Source organism: Pleurodeles waltl, chromosome 1_2 (genome assembly GCF_031143425.1).
Source record: "Pleurodeles waltl isolate 20211129_DDA chromosome 1_2, aPleWal1.hap1.20221129, whole genome shotgun sequence".
NCBI classification, from domain to species: Eukaryota; Metazoa; Chordata; class Amphibia; order Caudata; family Salamandridae; genus Pleurodeles; species Pleurodeles waltl.
Window position 1 is genome coordinate 633,584,766 of NC_090437.1, and position 22,694 is coordinate 633,607,459.

The 22,694-nt window shown below is 44.8% G+C and overlaps 1 protein-coding gene across 1 annotated transcript in view; it reads left to right on the forward strand.

Moving 5' to 3' along the window:
* ANXA5 (annexin A5) overlaps positions 1-22,694 on the forward strand; it is a 189,006-nt gene that overhangs the window by 31,349 nt on the left and 134,963 nt on the right. Inside the window, exon 3 of the mRNA XM_069242561.1 lies at positions 11,667-11,751. Within this exon, the coding sequence (XP_069098662.1) occupies positions 11,667-11,751 (85 nt within the window). The remainder of the gene's footprint in view (positions 1-11,666; positions 11,752-22,694) is intronic.

Sequence of the window (22,694 nt, forward strand, 5' to 3'; positions counted from 1 at the left end):
TAGGAGATGGCGTCTGGTATATTCTTCAGCAGATATGGGTATTTCAGGGGACCTACTATTTTGTATAGGGCTGCTGTCCTCGGTAAGGACAAGGGGAATTATTTATAATGTGTGATGGCTAGTCCCAGGTTATGCAAGCCTGGGTCCAAGTATTCCTGATGAATGTCTAACTATCTAATGATATCCCGTACCTTAAATATTTAAAGTATTCTTGTTCACTTCTAAAGGGAATGGGCAACCTCTTCCCGGAATCCAGTGTCCCATAGGGGACATGCACTTTTCACAGTTGAGGCCCAGTCTTGAATATTGGCATTATTTCTCAAATCTGTTTTGAGCCTTGCAAAGGATTCATCCGGATATGCAATTCATAGCAATCTATTGTTGGATTATAATCTCATCATTGCCCTCCTGGTCCTATTTCGATCCCCTGTCTAAGCATCCCTTCTTATCCACTAGGTCAATGGTTCTGTTATCTGTGCAAACAGCATGGGGGCAGCCCGGTCTTATTCTTCTGATTAAAAAAAATTAAAGGTAATAAAGTTCGTACCATTTACTCTTACTTTGACCATCAGTCATTTTTACTGTAGTTTGTCATATGACCTAAATAAGATCCAAAGTCCATGTTTTTTAGGAGCTGGAACATAAACTGCCATTCCACAGAGTCAAATACTTTATTAACGTCACTGTAGGTGCAGGTTACTGTGTAACTGTCTAAGTTCAATCGGATGGATCTCACGGCATGAATCCATATCAGTCCAGATGCCCTAAATTGGTTTTCAGTGATATCAGTCGATTGGCTACTATCGTGGCTCACACTTTTTTGCTTCACTTTTCATCACTGAAATTGGATCTTAAAGCACACTTTTCCACAACTTCGCGTCTTTGTGGATCAAGACTATTGTTACTGTCCTCTGGTTAGGAGATAAGGAAGTGGATAGTCCCTTTTGCGGGAGTTTAGCAACATTGACTTACTTATTGAGAGAGATATATATGTTCGATGGCATGTGTCGCTGCAGATACACATGCTGTGCACATCCCGCCATCTGGTGTTGGGCTCGGAGTGTTACAAGTTGTTTTTCTTCGAAGAAGTCTTTTCGAGTCACGAGACCGAGGGGCTCCTACCATTTCGACTCCATTGCGCATGGGCGTCGACTCCATCTTAGATTGTTTTAGATTTATCATGGTATGTAAATTTGGCTTAACAAACAAATTCAAAGATAATCTGCAAACGTTTTGGTGATTGCTATGACTCTTTATTTTGGTTTGTCTCTTTAAGTGGTAAAATTTTCTATGTATCTCGTCTCTTCCTTCCACCTGTTCAACCAAGCTAATGGAGTCTTGGTTTTATCCCGTCACATCGTAACGTCTCCTTTGTTCGCCCACACAAAGTACATTTGATTTGTCTCGTTTAAGTTATTTGTTTTTGCCCGTCTATTTCTCGGTCTATCTTTTCTCTGCCTACCACACAACACATTGCCTTGTGGCTGCTTTGTAATCTTCCCAAAGTGAACTGTGCTTTTCACTGACCCTACTTTTTTTGTGAAATATTTTTTTTTCTGAGGCTAGTAAGCTCTTCAATGCTTCATGGTTGCCTCTACTGTGTCTTTTTTCCACTCTACCACCAGCTTATCAATACTGATATTTAGTGTATTGTTTGTGGGGAGTAGTAGCAGCACCCTAGTCTAGTAATTGGTGTCTCAAAAACCTATGGACGTGTGACTGGAGTAAAGAAATGGTCAAGTCTGTGGGCCCCCGGGGTAATAATATAAGTACAGTCTGTTCTGTTCTACACCACACAGGGCCACCTACCTCTCCAGCTTCATACACACATTAACTAGGGAACGTTTTGGTTGAATTTGTTTCACTGGTGACCTAGATGGCAGTTGGTAAAATGTGCACCAGCATGTTTCAGCGTAGTCTCCTGTAGTCTTATTGGAAAGTATACTTTCCCTATCATGAAACTCGCTTCTTCCAATTCTCTTAGTTAAACTACATAAATCTGTACTGTATCCATTTACGTATTATTTAAGTGAAAAGTGAATTATTTTCTCATCGGAATCACAACCGTTCTACAGTCTTTTGGTACAACTGGAGTGATACTTGTATCCCTGATCTTATTAACCTAATAAATTGCAATTGATCCCCCAAGGGATGAGTTTCCTAGAGCTATATCAGCCTTGTGTGCATATAGCATCCAGGCCACTGAATTTACATGTCATGCAGGTTAAGTGACCGTACCATGTTGCGCTACAAAGGTCTTCGCTCTCATGTTGGTGTAATGATGTAACATGGCTCCATGCCAGAACACTGGGCATGGAACCAGCTTGTTCTGAGGTTCTGTCATGCAGGGTTCTCTGCATGACAGTTGATATGCTGGCTGTTGGTTGAGGCTGTAATAAATACCTCCTACCACATATCTTCATCTGGTGTGGATTCACTTTATTACACTGGCGACGCTTGGGCGGAGAAAGGAACACCGAGGAAGGTACAGCCTCAACAACAACAAAGAAGGAAGAGCTTGGATTATTTAAGAGAAAAACGGAGATAACTTACAGAGACGTGCTGGGAGAGGATCGAGCGTCTTGCAGCATGTTCTAGCGGAGAAAAGTGTGAAATTGCGGTTGTAGGGGCTTTGTGGAAAGCTGTTTGAGCATTTACTGAGGATCAAAGTGGTCTCTGTATGCTTCACGACGTCAGAAGGTCAGTGAGCAATTGGAAAAGGACTGAAAGCTGTGGGAATTGTTGGCGGCCATCTTGAGTGTGGTGGAAGGAGAAAAACAAGCCAGATTGACTGAAGAAAATAGACTGGATGTTTGGTTGCGGCCATTTTGAGTGAGGAAAACGATCCGAGATTGCTCAAAGAGAAAGCAAGCCCAACTGCCTGAAGAAAACGGACCAAATGTTTCGTGGCGGCCATCTTAGATGAGGAAGAAGGAATTTTTTTTATATTTAAAAATTTTTTTTTTTTACAGCGCAATTGTTGGAGGACATCGAAGAAGAACATCGACGGTCTATTGGAAGTTGAAACTTAGACGGAGACTGGATAAGGATCACTATATTGGTTTGTGGTCACGGGAATATACATTTCTTTGGAAACTTTATTGCACTTGTGGAATACAAGTGTTGGGCGTTGTAAAATGAATTAAACTGAAAAGGTCGTCTCTGCGGTGACAAACACACCTGAAGACCCGTGTTTGATATAGCGGCATCGTGCTGGGACATACAGTGACTGGCACACCTTTTGGACTTTAAGTACTTTTAACAACTAGTAGGGTTTGGAATATATTGTGGGGAAGAAGTGTTTTACACCTCTTGTGAGTATGCAGAATGTTACGGCGCCGCCGTTTTTCTTGTCAGATCCAGGAGAACCGGTTATTAAGTGGAAGAAATGGAAAAAGATTTTTGAGAATTATGCCAGGGTGTGTGGTACGAATTTGAGTGGTGAAAGGAAGCAGGCACTTTTGTTACATTGTTTAGGGGGTGAAGGACAGGAGGTGTTGGAAAATCTACCTCCATTGTCGCAAGCTGATCAGAGGGGGTTGAATGAATATGAAATATGTGCAAGACAACTAGATTTACATTACTTGCCAAAGATTAGTACTATTATGGAAAGGTACCATTTTGGTTTGCGGGAGCAAGGGAAAGAGGAGAGTGTTGAAGAATATATTACGGCTTTACGGAAGTTGGCTTCAAGTTGTAAATTTGGGGCGTTGGTAGAGGAAAGGATTAGAGATCAGTTTGTGCTGAGGTGTTGCAGTGATAAAGTGAGGGAAGAACTCTGGCTAAAGGACGAGCCACCGTTGGATGAGGTTGTTAGTATTGCAAAAAGGGTAGAGCATATGTTAAAGTGTGTTGGAGAACTAAGTAAAGCACATAAAGAAGACAAGGTCAGTGTAAAAGCACAAGAAGTGGAGTGTCAAGTCATACAAAAAGATGAGAAGGAAAAAAAGTATGAGGGTGTCCGTGAGAAAGGTGTTGTAATAGAAAATAGCGCAGGAAAGACACAGGGGAATAGGAGGTTTGCAACACCTTTTCAAGGAAATTGCTACAGATGTGGAAGATTTGGACACATGGCTAATGCAGTGAGTGTCCTGCTAATAGGATTACTTGTAATGTTTGCGGAAAAAGAGGACATTTTGGAAAAAATTGTAGGATGAGGAATAGGAGAGATTCTAGATCAGAAATAAAGGAAGTCAGTTTTCAAGTTAGTGAGAGTGAGGTGGAACATCCCTCTGAGTGGGTTTTGGTGGGGAATGTTAGAGTCAAAATGAAATTTGATTCGTGCTCTCATCACGTTTCTCTCAAAGGATTTTTTTATGAAGAATTTTCAAGGAAGGAAGGAAGGAAGAAACTGTTCAAACCTAATATTAAACCTACGGGTTATGGTGGGTTGCCAATTAAGTTATTGGGTTATTTTGATGACTGCATTGAGTACAATGGTAGGTTCACTGATGCTAGGATTTATGTTGCTGAGAGGGGTGATAATTTGTTGAGCTGGAGTCATCAAGCACGCTTGGGTGTCATTCTCAATCCTAATGCACATCCATCTGTTCAGGTACAATCTATTGAGGGTGACGAAAACAAGTTTGTGAGAGCTTTTGGTGAATTGTTCAGTGACACCTTGGGGTGTTTAAAGGGGTACAATCACCATATTAAGTTGAAACAGGGCGCAGTACCAGTTGTGGCAAAAGTTAGACGCATTCCCATTTGTGTCCAAGACGCTGTACAAAAAGAGATAGATAAATTGTTGTCCACTGGTGCTATACAGCCTGTAGAGGCAACGGAGTGGTTAGCTCCCATTGTTGTGGCACGTAAACCAAATAATGAAATCCGTCTATGTGTGGATCTTCGTGCCTTAAATAAAGAAGTGGTGGTTGACAAGTTCCCACTTCCCAATATTGAGGAATTAGTATCATCGTTGGATGGTGCTTGCTATTTTACCACTCTGGATATGGCATCAGCATACCATCAGGTTCCGTTGAGTAAAGAGTGTCAAGAATTAACGGCTTTTATTACGCCAATGGGGGCCTTCAAGTTTTTGCGTATGCCGTTTGGGCTGGTTTCTGCGGCCTCAGTATTCCAGAGGATTATGGAAGATCTTTTTAAAGGCATTTCAGGCGTAAAGTGCTACCAGGATGATGTATTAATATGTGGGAGAAACGTGAGAACATGATGAGAGGGTGCATGCTGTGCTTAAAAGGATGCTTGATGCTGGGTTATCTCTTAGGCGAAGCAAATGTAAATTTGGAGTCACTGAACTGGACTATTTGGGTCATCATATTTCACGGCAGGGGGTGAGTCCTAAAAAGGATTTGGTGGACACTATCGAAATGTTAAAAGAACCGTGTACAAAAGATGAGGTTTCTTCATTCTTAGGTATGGCAGAATTTTATAACAAATTTATACGAAATTTTGCAGATAAGACAGTAAATCTAAGGAAGTTGATGTGTAAGAATGCAGAGTTTGTTTGGACGGAAGAGTGTGGTACAGAATTTAAACAAGTAAAAAATTATCTCAGGAATGCACCAAACTTACAAGCTTTTGTACCTGGGAATCCCACTTTCATTGTTACTGATGCGAGTATAAAGGGGCCGGGTGCTCTTCTTTTTCAGATCAGGAAGGGCCAAGAGGTGCTAATAGCTTGTGCTTCAAGATGCTTGAAAGGGGCAGAGATATGTTATTCTGTTATAGAGAAGGAAGCGTTGGCAATATTCTGGGCCATAAACAAGTTCAGAAAATTTGTGTGGGGATCTTCTTTCGTAGTCAGGTCTGATCATAAACCCCTGAAAGAAATTTTTGAGAAGAAGGGTTTGGACTCGATTTCCTCGAGGATCAGGAGATGGGTCATTTCCTTACAGGAGTATAACTTCATGTATGAATACATTCCGGGAAAGACAAATGTAACGGCAGACTGTCTGTCGAGATTGGTGGAGGTGGTAGAGAATGATAAATCTCAGGATGAAAATGATCAATGTGATGCAGAGTGTGGCATAAGAGTTTGTGATGTTACGCTGGGGGCTGTAAAGGAAGATGAATGGAGGGATGAGTTGCAAAAGGATAGTGAATTGTGTTCTGTGATGTCTCTTTTGGATCAGCATAAGTCTCGAAGTCTGGTTAAACCTTGGTCGTTAGTTGCGAATGAGTTAGCTGTTGTTGATGGTGTTCTAATGAGGGGCACAAGAATGATTCCCCCATTGAGTTTGAGAGAAGTCATCGTGAACATGGCTCATGAAGGGCATATGGGCATTTCTAAAACCAAAGAGCGCATCCGTCAGGATTTCTGGTGGCCTGGATTAGATTTGATGGTGGAACGTACTGTTAGGGAGTGTACACCTTGTCAAGCTAGTGATAAGGTACTCAAACCAAGATGTTCACCTATGGTTTGTAGAAGTTTACCAAAAAGTCCATGGGATGAATTAGCTATCGATATTGTGGGGCCATTGCATGGAGAACATCAGACTCCTTACCTGTTGGTGTTGCTGGATCTGTATTCACGATGGGTGGAGGTGAGTTTGGTGAGAGAGATCACTTCTCAATCTGTGATCAGTTTTTTAGAATCTGTGTTCAAACGCGAGAGTTTTCCTAACTCTATTCTTTCTGACAATGGTCCGCAGTTCTGTTCTGCTCAGATGGAGGAGTATTTTGTAAAATGTGGAATTGTACATAAAAAAATTGCGTTATATCATCCAGAGGCGAATGGTGCTTTGGAGAGATTTAACAGGACTTTAAAGGAGAGTATACAATTAGCAAAGGTAAACTGTTTAGATTGGAGAAAAGAACTGCAGGGTCGTATAACAGCTTACAGGTACACTCCTCATGCATCAACGGGGAAGACTCCTTTTGAACTGCTCAGGGGAAGGTCTCCAAATACTTGTTTGTGTCCTGGCTGGATGGTTGCTGGGAAGGGTTTGAAAAACAATGGTATTGGGGAATGGAGAGACAAAGAAGTGTCTCTGCAAAGCAAAAGGAAGATTTATGTTGATAAAAGGAATAATGCGAAAGTTACAAATTTTGAGGTTGGAGATAAAGTAAAGGTCAAAGCTCCTGTTGGGTGTCAAAATTGGTCAAAATATACCTCTCCAAAAACTATCATTAAGCTGTTTAAAAATGCTGTCAAGACGGATGATGGTCTCATCTGGAATCAGTCGTGTAGCACATTTTGGGGGGTGTGGTGTGGCAGACAGGAGAGATGATACTTCTTATCGTTTTCCCTCTGACATTGATTTAAGGTCTGATAATACTCGTAGGAGTGTCAGAACACGCAGGTTTCCTTTACATTTGCGTGATTTTGTGTAGTTCTTTCTACCCTCTTTTTCTTTCTGTTCAAATGTGTTTTTTGTTCTCATGTTATTTCTGTTCTAATGTAAAGAGGAAGAAGTGTAATGATGTAACATGGCTCCATGCCAGAACACTGGGCATGGAACCAGCTTGTTCTGAGGTTCTGTCATGCAGGGTTCTCTGCATGACAGTTGATATGCTGGCTGTTGGTTGAGGCTGTAATAAATACCTCCTACCACATATCTTCATCTGGTGTGGATTCACTTTATTACAGTTGGCTCCTGAATGGTGCCTGGCTTCTAAAGTCTACATTTCTTTCTGCTACACCCACTGGTTTTATCCCTGCGGGATAAACCACAAATATCCCTCTGTTTTGCCTCCTCACATCATATGGCGAGCTTGACAGTCCATAGCAACCCCCTTCCCCCCACCCACACGCAATATTTCCTTTTCCCTAAAAGTAAACTACTTGCACCTGTAAGAGAAAGATTAGCAGTCTGTCTTGGTCCCTGGTCCATTGGTAAGGTTCTAGGCAGGAGTGGCGTAAGATAGGTGTATCCTGTCATCCAACCTACACCACATCTCCTGCCCTTTAGGAAGGTTTTCTTTGGTGCAGTCTTGAATACAGTAATATTCAAAGTGAAGTATAAGTGGCTGTGGAATATTCACTTGCCAGAGCATTAGAACAGTTGTCCACTTCACAATTTGTGAAATCATAATTTTCTGGCTATCTCCCTCAATCCAGCTTTATTCATTCTCTGGATCTTATTTCACCTATTCAGTGTCTTCCCTTCCACTCAACAGCTGTCAATTCCACTGGACTAATCTTTGTTGCAGGTTGACAGCAGGGCTACTGGTTGTCATCCCTTCTGCCTTCTCCGCTTCACCCATAGTTGTGAACGGGTGGAACTTTCGATCTGCAATGATTTGCAGACACACAGGGTATTGCACTGTATATTTAGGTCCTTTCTTGAGGGATCCCCATTTTTCTATGTGTGGTGTGTGGTTCCCCCCCCCCCCCCCCACCCCCCAGCGTCGAAGCCATCCTCTGCTTTTGTGTAGCCAGCATGAAGTCTGGGAAAATTAGGACTTCAGAGTTTTCATATGTTTGGCCTTTTTTCCTCGCAGTCTTGAGAATGTCATCCTGAATATGACGTTGGAAAGACTTGCAATTGTCAACCTTGAAAGGGACCACAGCTTAAGCTTTTGTGGAGAAGGGCTGATTTGTGTGTGCCTGGAGAGCGCTGGCATCATGTGTACCCTCTGCACTTGAAAATTGAAACAGGTCTTTAGGATTGCAAATCTGAACTATCCATTTTCCCACAAACCATTCAGTGTTCTCTGCTTTAGCCCTCTTGTATGGCTACATGCTACACTGTGTGGCATACTTTGCTGTGCACCCTTGTTAGAGTATGGCACTTCGTGGGATTATTCTATGCAGAGTCCTCATTGTTCACAGTCCCCTTCCCCTGCTTGTTCATTTGTCTAATGGTTTAATTCACTTTCTTCATTGCATCTTGAGAGCATCCTCCATGGAGGTCTGATCCCCCTCCGCACTTTCCCATATCCCTGTGCAAAGCGTGCTTATTGCTGCATTGGATCAGGTGGTAGTGGGTTGACATTGGGGGTTTAGGGGGGAGGTACACAGCACAGATTGGCTTCTGGTTCATCTAGGGAGCCTGACTCTTATAGGCTCCCTTGCACTTTCTTTTTTTTTCTTTCTGCAGAAAATGCTCCTTTTTACGTCTGATTTACTAGACAGTCCAGCCTGTCTGCCTGCAAAAGACCTATATTGGACTTGGCTTAATAAAAACTTAACGGGGCTTACAGACCCCCCCATTGCTTACCATTGGCTGGCTCTGTCACTCTCATTCTGTAGGTTCTTATTGAATGGCTTTCCTTGCCCCAACTTGTACATTTTGTTTGCCCCTTTCCTGGAATATACCTCTTAACCATCTCTTATTGGCTGTATTCCATCTTTCCACTGCTCACTTCTAAGCAACGTTTTTCTTTTTAGCTAAGCACTCCATGAGAATGCATGTATTTTCCAATTGTGCCTTGTTTATTTTTATTTTTTAAGATGCTGCACAGCCTCGGGAGGGGGGGAGGGGAAGGTAAGCTAGACTGAGTATCAGGCATTTGTAGAAGTCCGTAGGTCCAAAAGGAGAGAGCTAATTAGTTTGCCAGTGCTTGTTACCTGTAGCCACCTCAGCCTCTTGCCTGACCGTATTCAGAGCTGTTCGTGTCAGGTTTGTGTTAATAGGCATTAATTGGCAGCGGTGCCAGTAAGCTGCCAGGCGCCTAGTTGCATCCCACGCTTTGTGTACTGTCGATCTGCCACCTTCTTCATGGCTTTTCACTTGAAAACCACGTACGCTTGGAAGCAGTTCAATATTTGCTACGTTGAGCACATTTTTAAAAAGCTATATAACTTTGTATGCTGATAAATTAAATATCACGCTATTTCTTCATGAGAATATATGGAAACCTTGAAGGCATGGCATTATTGATGTGCACACACTTAACTGTCTTAAACTCCATCTTATCACAAACTCTTTTGTAGAATTGTTGTGCCTTGCGATGGGGTCTTCTAGCCACAAAATCAAATCTAGTAGTGTTTTTGAAAACATTAACAAACATGTGAATAACCTTCATTGAAAATAATTATGCATCAGTTCATCTCATGCATATTTATTGTGGGTGTTCCGAAAGCTGGATTGAAGTTTAGTATTTGGTGGATTAGTTATCCTATTCCTTCTCTTTTAGCTAGCCAGCAACCCTAATGGTGGGATGGTGAAAGTGGTATTCTATTGTAATTAGCATGGCCGATTTAAATTGGGATGCTAAATGGCAACATTTTCATATTTTGCTGCAGATAGAGGAAGAATGTAAATGTGTTTTAGTTCTATGCAGGGCCACTGGAATCATGTGACAAGGGACCAAATTATGAGGCAGGGTTGACTAATTTATGTGGCTAGAAAAATCCAGCAACGCACTTAAAATGCCAATAGCTCCAACGCCCACAAATGCGAGACCTATTGCATTGCAAATGCTTGTCCATTTGGTGGTATCCCAAGTGTTGCCTCCCAGTGAACCTTGTCTTTGCTCTTGACCTTTCTTCTTGATTCCAGGTCCTCTGCTCTTTGATTCATTGGCTTGTCTTTTCTCCATTCATTGGCTTTACTTTTCTGCCGGTCCCCTTACTTTATTAGGTTGGGGCCCCACAGTGCCCCTACTTCCTCTAGGAACTCTTGATAGGGTTCCTTCCTTGCTTGTGGTCTCCTGACTCCGGAATTCAGGCACACTTGGGTCTCCTCATTGCTGTAACTCCTTGGTATGCAAGGATAAGATGAGGCCTCTGACATTCATCTGCCCACTTGGCTTTGTCCCTTTTATTGGCTGCTGCTGCTCCCCCTCTTGGTAGCTGTGGCTCCAGCTGATCCCACCAAGGTGGGGCAGGCTCTGTGCACCGTAGCCTCTTTCTCATGGCAGCATCAGTGATGTTGCCCACTATGGTGGGCTGCAGCAAAGGGCGGCGCTCAGTTTTGCAGACTCAACTAGTCCAATTCTAACCTTTAATTACATTTCAGCTACTCAAAGATGATACGCCAGTTCACTGAACTTTTGTCCTTGGAGTACTCTGGTCTAGCATATGCGTCTATTGGGACTGTCTTCCGAAGGACTTTTGGAACATATTGAGTTGCATACTGTGACTTTATGAAGGTTTTTTGAAGTTTCAATACAGGGTCTTTTTACTTCATTTGAATCTCAAGTCCTGACAATGGCCTCATCGATCGTTACAACTGGGACCCAAACGTCGACATAGAACCCATCTTGTTACTAATATTTTGTCTCATATTGCTAGATTTGTGTTCGGGGACAGGTCCATATGAGTATTTTTAGTGGGTTTTAGATACAATACCACACATGGTTGTGATCTTGACCAAACCACAAATCAAGCAATGTCCATGTGTTTTTTGAGACCTGTAACTCCAATATTGTGATATTGCTCTGTTTTGTAATACAAGTTAATACAGTTTCTGCACCTTCTGTGTCGATTGGTTTGATCGATTTACACTGTCAAAAAGTATGTTTGAGCCCCCTGAGATGTTATGCTTGGACAGATAAGAGCTTGCAATTATTTAGCTATGTAAGTATTTAAGTTCACATAAGTCCCTTGTTGGCATTTTTGCTTGTTCAGCATCTATATTGTGGTACAGATGCAAGGGGCAGAGACGTTCTCTAATTTGCACGGAGCCATTTTGCATGCTCCTCATTGCCTTCTGTAGGTGCCTCTCACAAGTATTGTTGTATTTGTGTTTTTTGATAATTAACAATTGTACACTTCCTTATTTTGTAAGCTAATTTGTAATCATGATCCTTAATAGGGCATGCGAGGCACTGTGCAGGACTCTACTAACTTCAATGACAAGGAAGATGCAGAACACCTTCGCAAAGCCATGAAGGGGCTGGGTAAGTGTGTGACATACATGGTGAATGCATGTTGTAGTTTATTTCACTTCATTTATTCAAGTTCGTTTGCAAGATATAGCAAAAGATTCCTAAAAGAGCAAAATATTCACACTCTTACTACCTTACTTGTCACAAAATGTATGCTGTTCGATAAGAGAAACTTCACTCTTAACAACATTGGTCTAAAAAACCATGAAAGCTCCTGTTTTAATTATTCTGAGATGGTGAGGGAAGTTTATCTCAGACTAACTGCAAGCAGCACTATCTGTGTCCTTGCTCACTTTCGGCGCACACTTGCAGTAAACTCTCCATTGTGTGCATAATGTGCTAAGTCTATGGCCCTCATTACAAGTTACGGGCTAAGTTCTGATACTTGGGTGAACAAGAGATTTGGTTTGTGTGATAAATATCCTTGCGGTTTTACCCTTTCAAAATTCCAGCTGGTAAAACCTGATTAATTTTATTGGTTCCTCACTTTTAGAAATCAGAGTATTATTTGGGTGTAGGGAGAAAAAGTTATTTTAGATTAGAACAATTTGAAGTACAGAGTGGACAAAGTGATTCTAAGAAATCAGATTAGCATTTGGGTGGGTGACTGCCAACTTTAAGGATTCACACCGACAAGGGTCGTGTTTATTCCTTAAATTCACCTGTACTCCATCACTTAGTAGCTATGGCATAGCTCAGACAGGCTTAACTTTGGGCAATATGTCAAGTCTTTATGCAGTACCCACACAGTAATCAAGTAATAATGCAAAACAGTACAAAATCTCAATCAGAATTAGGATTATGTAGCAAAATATAATACTAAAATGACAAAAATACAATAAAAAGAACCTAAGATGATATTTTTTAAATCTCTCATTAGAAAAAGTACCAAAAAGCACAACTCCATTGATGGGCAATGGTCGAAGTCCTTAGAGAGTAGTGGAAAGGGCAATGACACAGGCCTGTTAAAACAACAGGGACGCACTGTGAGACAATGCACCACAGAAAGACTAGGAAGACAGGCCTATCTGTATCACTACTTTCAATGTAGCATCAGATAAAGCGAGCAAGTTTATCAACAAATATTGGCAGATCCTGAACAGTAGCCTCTTAAATTTTCCAAAACCTATGTTCTTCCACAGACCAGGGAGATGCTTGAGGCACTACCTTGTGCACCCGCGTCCACAGAAATCGTTAACCAATATTAGACAGACCGTGGGCACACTCCCACAAGTGAATGGCCACTATCCATGTGGGAGATGCAATGTATTCCACCTGACCATGGCCACCGAAACGATCACCTTTAAAAACACCCCCACAATGGGAACTGAGGAACTTCACCAATTGTAACACACCCAAGAGTAGTATACATGATTACTTGCCCTTGCAAGAGGTATTAATAGGAATGACAACCCGCAAGGTGAAAAACAGGATATGGGAACACTAACATTCTCGATATGGTAGAACTGCAACAAAAATGTCTACCCACTACATCGAGAAGAAACATACGGTATCTGACTATCATTGCATGATCCTTGAGCATATACATGGGGTGGACCACTGTGAGAAGAGAATCCTGAAAAAGGAACAGAGATGTGTCTTTAAATTGAACTCTTACAATACTGGCTCTAGGAAGAGTATGTGCTCAACTAGCGTCTTTCCCAGCCTAGCAAAACACTTGCAAAGCGCAACCGCTGAATGGGAACCAGGAAATGGTTACATCCAATGCTGCAATTTCGTGAAGGTGCGCTGACTAGTTTTTTGGCACCATTGTGGTGGTGCAAATCCCTCACTGCAGGCGCTCCAGAGTCACTCCGCGCAGATAAATCCTGATGAGCAGTGACGTTGGATAATATTTAGACCATGGTGCTGTTGAAGTAGGTTACTAAGACGAGACCTTGAAGTAGAAAGTACGGCATAACCAATTTATCTGTATAGAGGAGGACGAAGTGTTCTTCATTGGCAGAGTGCTCCACCGTGTTTGTGTTTTTTTTTTTTTTTTTTTTTTTCACAAACTGTGACTGCAGCCTCGTTTTGCCATCAGAGAATCTATGGAGCAAAGTCCACGATTACACACACACTGAAAAGGCATTACATACATATAGTAATGTCTGGCATATGTATTGTTTTGTTAAATGCATGTAGTCACTAAGTGTTCGATCACAGGGTTGTCGCTATTTTAAATAGAGATGCTCACTTGGAACACCATTGGATATACCCGTGTTTAGCTCACACAAGCTCTAATCACCTTAAGAAATTTTGGCCCGTGTCCCTCACTTATTTAAGGCATAAGCAGTCATAACTAACTTCTCCTATTGTATTTTACATGTACAAAAGCACATTTCACCAAGTAGGTATATATGTTTATTTAAGCATGCAGAGTGTGTAAAGTGGCTACACCCTACCACCATTGCACTACTCTAAACTAGGAGTGGAATCAGGGAGTTAGATCATTGTTCCTGAAGATTGCCTTGGAGAAGAGTGGCTTGAAACGTTTAGACCTAGCAGAAACTAGGGTCACTGCAACCAGATAGTCTTTCTGCACATCTTCACTTTCTAGGGTCGAGCCTGCGTTGCATGCGCTCGCGCAAGCGTATCACAGCGAGACGCTTTAGTATTTAGAAAAGGGCTCGGAGCCCTGTCAACTTCACGTCAGTGTTTTTTATTGGTTGGTGGGCTTGCCTAATAAAATCTGCTTGCTTTCATTAGTCGAAGGCACGCATAAGTCATGCCTTTTCCAGTGGCTAGCCCTCCTCGAGCGCAGCGACCAAGTACAGAAAACATGCGAGGCTCGCTGTTTTCCATCGGGCGTGTGGACTTCTTTTTCTCTAATTTACGAGCGTGATTTCGCTTGGCAGAAGTCGAGCGCTTTACATAGTTAATTTCACTTTTTCGGGTTATGTACATAAATGCACTTTTGCCCGAAAGGTGAAAAGTCGGGTTAGAAGTTTACAACGCGATCAGCTCTAACATGAGCAAATGTTGCATTGTAAATGCTTGTTTAATCATACGGCCTTGAGGGCAGAATACAACATAGTTTTCCTACTAGGCAGGTATTTTTAACTTGCCCATCACCAACCTCTCCAACTCCTATTCAACCATCATTTGGTATTTACCATTCAGTGCTCCAGTGTCTTCCACTGGCAGTAGCATGCCCCCTTTCTGGTGCAGAATGGGAAGAACCCTATGATGCATGCCATCTGGGGGGTGATGGTCATATAATGAAAAGCTTTTCTTATCTGTTGGAGGTTCAGTACATAATGAGGAGTTGAGCTTTCCCCCCCCCCCCCCCAAGATATTTCGTCGTAGGAGAGCTGGCCCCTCTGAGTCTGGGTATCCCTCCCTTTTTTTTTTTTTTTTTTAAATCTGTTTATTAAACATTATGCACACACAACAACACGTTTTAGTCATTGATAATTTTCCAAACTGTTTACACTCATTTATAAGTCACTACAGCGCAGTTGCGCGATACAGTTCCAAGAACATCACTGAAAATTATGCAACTAATTAACTAAGGTCACAGCTAAACACCGCTAATATTATTCCTAATACTGAATACACCAACCCTGGAAGGTGGGAGGGATAAAGAGAAGATCCGATTGTGCATGGAGGACGGGGCAACACAATTGAGATGTTGGTTGTGAGGGTATAATAGGGCATGGAGCCATTTTAGGGATAAACAAAGCAAGGCATGAGGTGCGTGTAGGCATGGTCCCGGCGTGAGCGTCCAAAAGTGCCACCACATTACGTTAGGAAGGGGTATGAGGGGGTTAGTGTACAGAATGATTGAAGATGGGGCATCTGAGGATAACCTACTGTAATTATTAAACCGAAGGATAATGCCTCTGCCGTTGTTGTTTTATTTTAATTAAGGGGGTAAGTGTCATCCCTATTTTCAATCGCTACCACGAAAGTGTCCCAGACTTCGGGGCCATCCTGTAGTAGGCCTTTGTATTGCAGTAAGCGTAATGTCTGAGCTTCGGCTTGTGAGCGGCTGTGTAAGTCAACAAGCCAGGCAGAATGAGATGGTACATGTGGGGCTTTCCAGTGTGTGGCTATTAAGCGTTTAAAGACAACAAATGCCAAATCAATAAATCTGTGCAGATGTTTATCGCCTTTGGCGCGTTGACGTATGCCAAGTAAACAAGAGTCTGGGGTGGGCGTCAGAGTATGAGATGAAATGTCTGCTTTGGCATTTGTGACCCGATGCCAAGCTGAGTTTATGGGGTGACCGCTCCAGACCATGTGGTAGAAATCTGCTGCCGGAATAGCACATCTAGGGCATGTCGGGTTTGCGTTCGGGTATATTCTTTGAGGGCCGGAGATAAATATGCCTGGTGAATATAATTGAATTGGGTGTAACGCAGCCGGGGGTTGCGGGATATTGACTTAATCATTGTGAGAGCCGCGGTCCACGTTTTTTGTGGTAATGGTGCAGGGAGGACAGAGTCCCAGCGTGCTTTAGCGAGCGGTAACGCAGAGCAGACTTCCGCCAACAGTACTTTATATAGTTTAGTTATGATGCCTTTTGCGCTACCCATGGTAAGAATAACGGTGAGTAGTTGGGATTCGGGTGGTTCATTATTGCCAGATCCCCAGAGGTTAAGTAGCCGTTTAATGGCGTTGTACTTCAGAAAGGCTCCTGTGTGCATAACCCCAGCAGCCACTAGGTCCGCGAAGGCGCGCAACTTAGAGCTAGAGTAGTAGTCGCCTGCGTTCAGTGTACTTATGTCCCGCGTATCGTGGTTTAATGATAATGTTTGGGTGTTCGGCAACTGGAGCAGCGGTAACAGAGGGGAGTAAGGAGGTAAAGGGGTCTTACTTTAAAACGTATCTGTGCCAGCAGAAACGAGCTGCGTCTAGCAGTATAAGTTTTGAGGGTAGGCTGTTAGGACCAGATAAAAGTGAGGACAGTAATGTTTGCGGGGCCAGATATGCCTGCAGCATTATATATTCGGGGGAGGGGGTTTCTTTGAGCCATGTAGATAACCATAACAGCTGAGAAGCTGCGTAATATCTCTCTAAGTTGGGCATGCCCAGACTGCCTGCCTCTTGTGGATATTGTGTTGTAGCTAACGCTACCCTGCGTCTGTCTCTGCCCCAAAGTAAATTGGTTAATAATGAGGGCAGTTTGTTAAAAAAACGCCCGTGGCAGACATAGCGGAAGGGCAGTAAAAAAATATAAAAACCTTGGAAGGATGAGCATTTTAGCTATCGCTACTCGACCCATGGGAGATAAGGGGAGGGAGCCCCAGAATGACATTGAGCTGCGAATAGAGCGGAGTGCCCTATCGATATTGACTTCTTTCAGGTCAGCGATGGAGTGATAGATTTAAGGTATTGTGTGACCATGGGAGTTGATATTGCGGTAATGTCATGTGAAGGTCTGTTGGTATGGGGGTGAGAGGAAAAGTACTTGATTTGGACCAAATGACGCGTAGACCAGAAGCCAGGGCAAAGGAATCAAGCATTGATAGTACCCCAGCCATGGAGGCGGAGTGATTACGCAGGTATATCAGGGCGTCGTCTGCATATAAGGATATAATATGATGTGTGTTGGATTCGGAGATGCCCCATAGGTGTGCGCAACTGCGTAGTTTAATTGCTATTGGTTCCATGGCTATAGCGGATAATAAAGGGGATAATGAGCAACCCTGTCTGGTGCCTCTGCCTATGGGAAACGCCTCAGAGATAGCACGACCATTTTTGACTCGAGCTGTGGGTTTAGAGTAGAGCGTTTTGATCCATCATAGGAAACCGGGGCCAAATCCAAACGCTTTAAGCGTGCGTAGAAGGTAATCCCAGCTCAACGTGTCAAACGCTTTTTCAATGTCTAGGGAGAGGGCTACAGCTTTTGGTTCTGTGTTACTGTGCATTATGTGAAGCAGTCTTCTGATGTTTAAAAAGGTGCTTCTCCCTGGGATAAAGCCAGACTGATCCGAGTGTATTAAACTTTCTAGATGGGGAAGTAACCTATTTGCTAGTATTTTCCCCAATAGTTTACAGTCTGTGTTGAGAAGAGAGAGTGGCCTGTATGATGTAACGTCTAAAGGGTCGCGGCCTGCTTTCGGGAGAACAACTATTAGAGCTTCGCGCATGGATTCTGGTAATAGTAATTTATTACGCGCCTCATTGAATACTTCTATGAGTGGCTGCAGAAGATGTGTAGTGTGGGAGTTAAAGTACTCTAACGGCAGGCCATCTAAGCCAGGGGTTTTGCCGCGTGCCATCTGGTTAGTGCTGAGCGCAATTCTTCTATTGTAATGGGACGTCCAAGGTGGTGACATTGTCTATAATATGTTGGTTGGGAGAAACAAACGTTAATATGTCAGTTAGTTGCTGCTCCGATTGGGGGGGAGGAGGTGTATATAAAGCACGGTAGTATGTTGAGAAGGCATAGTTGATTTCAGATTGAGTATTGACAATGACGCTGGATCTTAAACGTATTGCACCAATAGGTGATGATTGCGAGGGTTGGCGGGTCAGCCACGCCAGTAGTCTACCTGATCTATCCCCTTCAGCGTGTTGCCGTGTCATGTAGTGTCTGTAGTCGTGTTTACACAGTCTAGTGTCTGCTTCTCTGTGGGCAGCTTTAAGCGAGTTCAGTCCAGCTAGTGTGGCCTCACCTCTGGAAACCTCGATTTCCGCTTTACGGAGCTTAACCTCTAAATCTTGTAGTTCTTTAGGGAGTATCTTCTTTACCCCCACTGTGGCTGCGAGGCAGTGGCCACGTATCACCACCTTGTGGGCGTCCCATTCATTAGCGCGAGATACAGTTGTGTTTTTATTTAGTAAGAAGTAGTCAGCCAATTGTTTGGATATTTCTGCATGGAAGGGGGATCTAAGAGTTTCTGGCTGCAGTCGCCATGTTGGTATGAGAGTATGCATGTGGCCGCAGGCCATTATTGCGCATAGTGGGTTGTGGTCTGATATAGTGCGTGCCAGATATTCAGTACTGCACATTTTCTGGATTACGGTTGCGGACACAAATCATATCTATTCTGGTGTGTAATTTATGTACTGGGGAGTAATAAGAATATTCGCGGTGGGTGTGGTGACCTATCCTCCAGATGTCTCTTAAATCATTGTGAGAGGCCCATTTTGCTAAAGCTTGTGAGGCACGGTTGGATGGAGCCGCAATAAGAGGGGGAACGAGCGGTCTATTTGAGTATCTAGGACGCTATTAAAGTCGCCCCCCCAAATGCACTCTAATGCGGGGTCACTGAGACTGCCAGTGGTAAGCGTATTCAGGAAGTCGCCTTGACTAGAGTTAGGGGAGTATAGCGCTACCAACGCTAATGGGGATCCGTCAAGGATGCCTTCTAGTATCACATATCTACCTTCTGGGTCGCATTGTGTGCGAGTTGTAGTGAATGGGACCCCAGGGGCAATCCAAATCGCCACACCACGAGCAAAGGAAGAGGAAGTAGTGGCGTGTAATTGTCCTTTCCATTTTAAGCGTTTATTCTCTAACGTGGATTTATAAAGGTGTGTCTCTTGTAGCAGGGCATTGTGTACTTGTTGTCTTTTAAGAAATGTATGAATCCTTTGTCGCTTTTACGGTGCTGCCATACCTTTGTTCCATGTGAGTATCTTATATTTCAAGATTCCCCGTTGTGTTTGAAAGGCCATAATGCATTTGTAAATATAACTGAAACAGAGAGGTGTTTGTCCCCCTGTCCCATTATGGAAATATTGCAACAATTACCCTCCCAGGCTAGCCAGGCAGCGTTCCCAGCACTGTTAAATGTGAACCTATTGGTGTGGTATATGCGGGGTAGGTGTTTGCGGTTGTATTTGCGGTGGAGTAGCGTGTGACCAAGCCAGTAACCAAAAAAAAACAACAAATGCACTCAAACAATATATAGCATCAACAAGAATAGTGAAAAAATTCCAGCTATTGTCGGCATGGGAGAACAGTCCATATGGCACATGGGGGATGCCAAAAAGCGTTAGTTCAGAGTGATAAGATTACCCTGCCCAAGTTGCTTATGATGCTGAGTGCGCCGCCCAGGCCCGCAAGCGGGCCGCGCGCCGCGTCCAAGGCCCCGCAGTGCCGCCAGGTTCCACTCGGACATCCGGGGGAAGGAAGTCCTGTTATCGTGTGTAAAGAGCAGGGATGAATACATCTCGGTTAGTTTAACAAATATCGTCTGCCGTGCGTGGCGTGAGAGTAGGGCCTCGTGTGGATTCCGCCGAATCAGAAGTAGGATCGTGGTCTGGTTCCCCATCAGTTTGATTAGACAGGGCAGTTGGTGATATATTAACGAATCTAGACGTGGCTTGCAAGAGAAGGGAGCGTTCAGTTTGTGATTGTTCAGGTGAGGGTTTAGCGCCTTGTTTTTTACGTTGCTTCCGCCTTGTCTTGGGTGGAGACCAGCTGTTACCTGGAGTGTTTATGTCTATCGGGTCGGCAAAGCCCTTGGCGTGTAGCCAGGTCCAGGCATCTTCTGGTGTGGTGAAGAAAAGTACACAGGTGTCATCTTGTACCCGGAGTCTGGCTGGAAACGTCCACGAATACTTGATGTGGTGCTTGCGAAGGCATTCTTTGACACGATAGAAAGGGCTCCGTTTCTTCTGGACTTCTGCTGTGAAGTCTGGATAAGCAGTGATCACTGCATTTTCAAAACGCATTGGGCCGGATTTGCGAAATAATTGTAGAATGAGGTCTCGGTCTCTGTAATTAAGGAGTTTCGCTATCAGCGGGCGAGGCTGCGCACCGGGCGGAGGGGGTCTGCCCGGAACCCTGTGGGCCCGTTCGACCGAGAAGAACTTCGGGATATTGTCTTTCAGAATTGTGTCCGTAAGCCATTGTTCTATGAATAATTCTGTGCTGGGGCCTTCGACCTGCTCAGGAAATCCTACCAGGTGTATGTTGTTGCATCAGGACCTGCTCTCTGTATCCTCAGCTCTGCGTTTTAAGAGGTCCACCTCCGTTAAGTGTGATAATTGCGATTGGAGATCCTTCACAGACCGGGGTAGTATTGCAGAGTCTTTCTCTAATTCAGACACCCTGTCGGTCAGTGCGTGTTGATCAGTTCGGAGTATGTTAAGGTCTTCTGCTACCGAGCCTATCTTGGCTTCTAGGGTGGACTTAGTGTCTAGGATAGCTTGCAATATCTTCTCGAACTGCGACGTGTGTGATTGTAATGTGAGGTCCATCTTCTGCAAAGCCAGTTGCATGGTCGCTTGGGTGTCCGTGGGAGAGGGGGTGTCAAGATCCATTTTACCCGGAGGTGCACGTGGGGTTTTTGGTTTGACCATTTGGCAAGATGATTTCAGGAGAGTCCAGGCAGAATAGAACCGGGTGGAGGCGATGCAGGAGGGGCGTTCATAAGATGCCGCCTGTGGCGCAGTGAGGACGCAGTTCCGGAGGGCTGGGGATAACAGTTAAAAGCAAAAAGTGATATACTACCGTCCACAGGGTAGCGTACCAAGCATGGGAGTCGCCTCACACGCTACCGGGTCGGGCCTGCAGGCGCGTGGTGGAGATGCGAGCTGGTAAATATCTGGTGGAAAGATGGGTGCACTGATGTTTTAGTTCGGGTTTAGCGCACGTCCCGACTTCAGGTAGTTGATGGGTTGAGCACGCTATGCTGCTGTAGACGGAAGAAATGGTGATGCCCCAGAGGCTCACAGGGGCAGCGGGACAGTAGGATAATTGGAAGTGTCACATATGGCCAGGATGGGGAGCGCGTCACATGTCGGTTCAGCCTGGGTGCTGAGGGCAGGCTGCCCAGTTAAGGGTCAGTGAGGAAGAATGCGTAGATAATGGCCAATTATATTAGCAATTGCTAGCGCAATTTGGAGAGCTATTGCGCTTCTCTATTGGTACACCATTTCAGCAATCCCACACTCTGTACATCGGCGTGGCCTCAAGCGATGGGCCCTGCAGGATTTCAGACGCGCCCACTTTCAATTGTGATAACCCTGCACGGGGGTTGTTGATGTGCAGAATGTAAGCTCGCTCTCACAGGCACAACACGCAGTTCACAGCTCAGTTAAAGGCGCGCACCCACCTCGGGCGTAGTCAGCAGGGCTGAGGCTTTTGTAGTATGGCCTTCAGGCCGGACGTGAGTTCAGTCCCTGATGTGGGTCCTCCGGCAGCAGCACGCAATTGTGTGAGCCGCAGGCCCGGTCGCGGGCTCGGCTGCAAAGCAGGACGCGCGCCGCTGGCGTAGCGGGCGCTTCACTTAGTATGCAGCTGCTGCTGGTGTAGGTCCCTCTACCAGCTGGGGTGTCCAGGGCACATCGGTGCTAACCTCATCCGGCGGATGGCGGGAGGAGTGTTCTGTAGGGCAGAGCAGCAGGCTTCCATTGGTGCAGTGTTGCTTTCGTAGCGGGGCAGCATCCTCCAGCGCGGCTGCCCCGAGGCGTAGTTAAAGGTGTGGAGCCGTCCCCGGCCCCACCAGCTGGGCCGATACTACTGCGACCCGACCTCCGGGCTGGTCGCGAGTGTGAAATCTGGTACAGGCTCTAGCCCGGCGGCTCGCGTCCATGCGAGCCCCCAAGCCGCGGATCCGGACGCTCGGCAGCCCACACGCAGCGTGCGAAGCGGGCGCGGCAGCCGGAATGCAAACGCGGGCCCCAGTGTAGGCAGAGCCGCCGACGGCCCCACTAGCACAGCAGGTATTCACGCGACTCAGCCTCCGGGCCGGTCGCTGATATAGCAGCTAGTGCGGACCCAAGGTAGGCGGCCCGCAGTCTCAGAAGACTTTAGGCCGCAGCCGCGAACATGGATACGGCCTCCTCGCAGCCCGCTCGCAGAACGCAGAGCGGGCGCGTTGTCCAGATTCCGGACGCGGTCCGCAGCGCGGGCCTGGGTCAGCGGTTTTGGGCGACGTCTGCTACCTTCACCCAAGGCGCAGGCACCGCAAACAGGATACTTGTTCGGGCCAGGGAACGGAGCTGCAGTTTATGCTGCCGCTCCGGTCGCCATGTTGGCCACGCCCCCT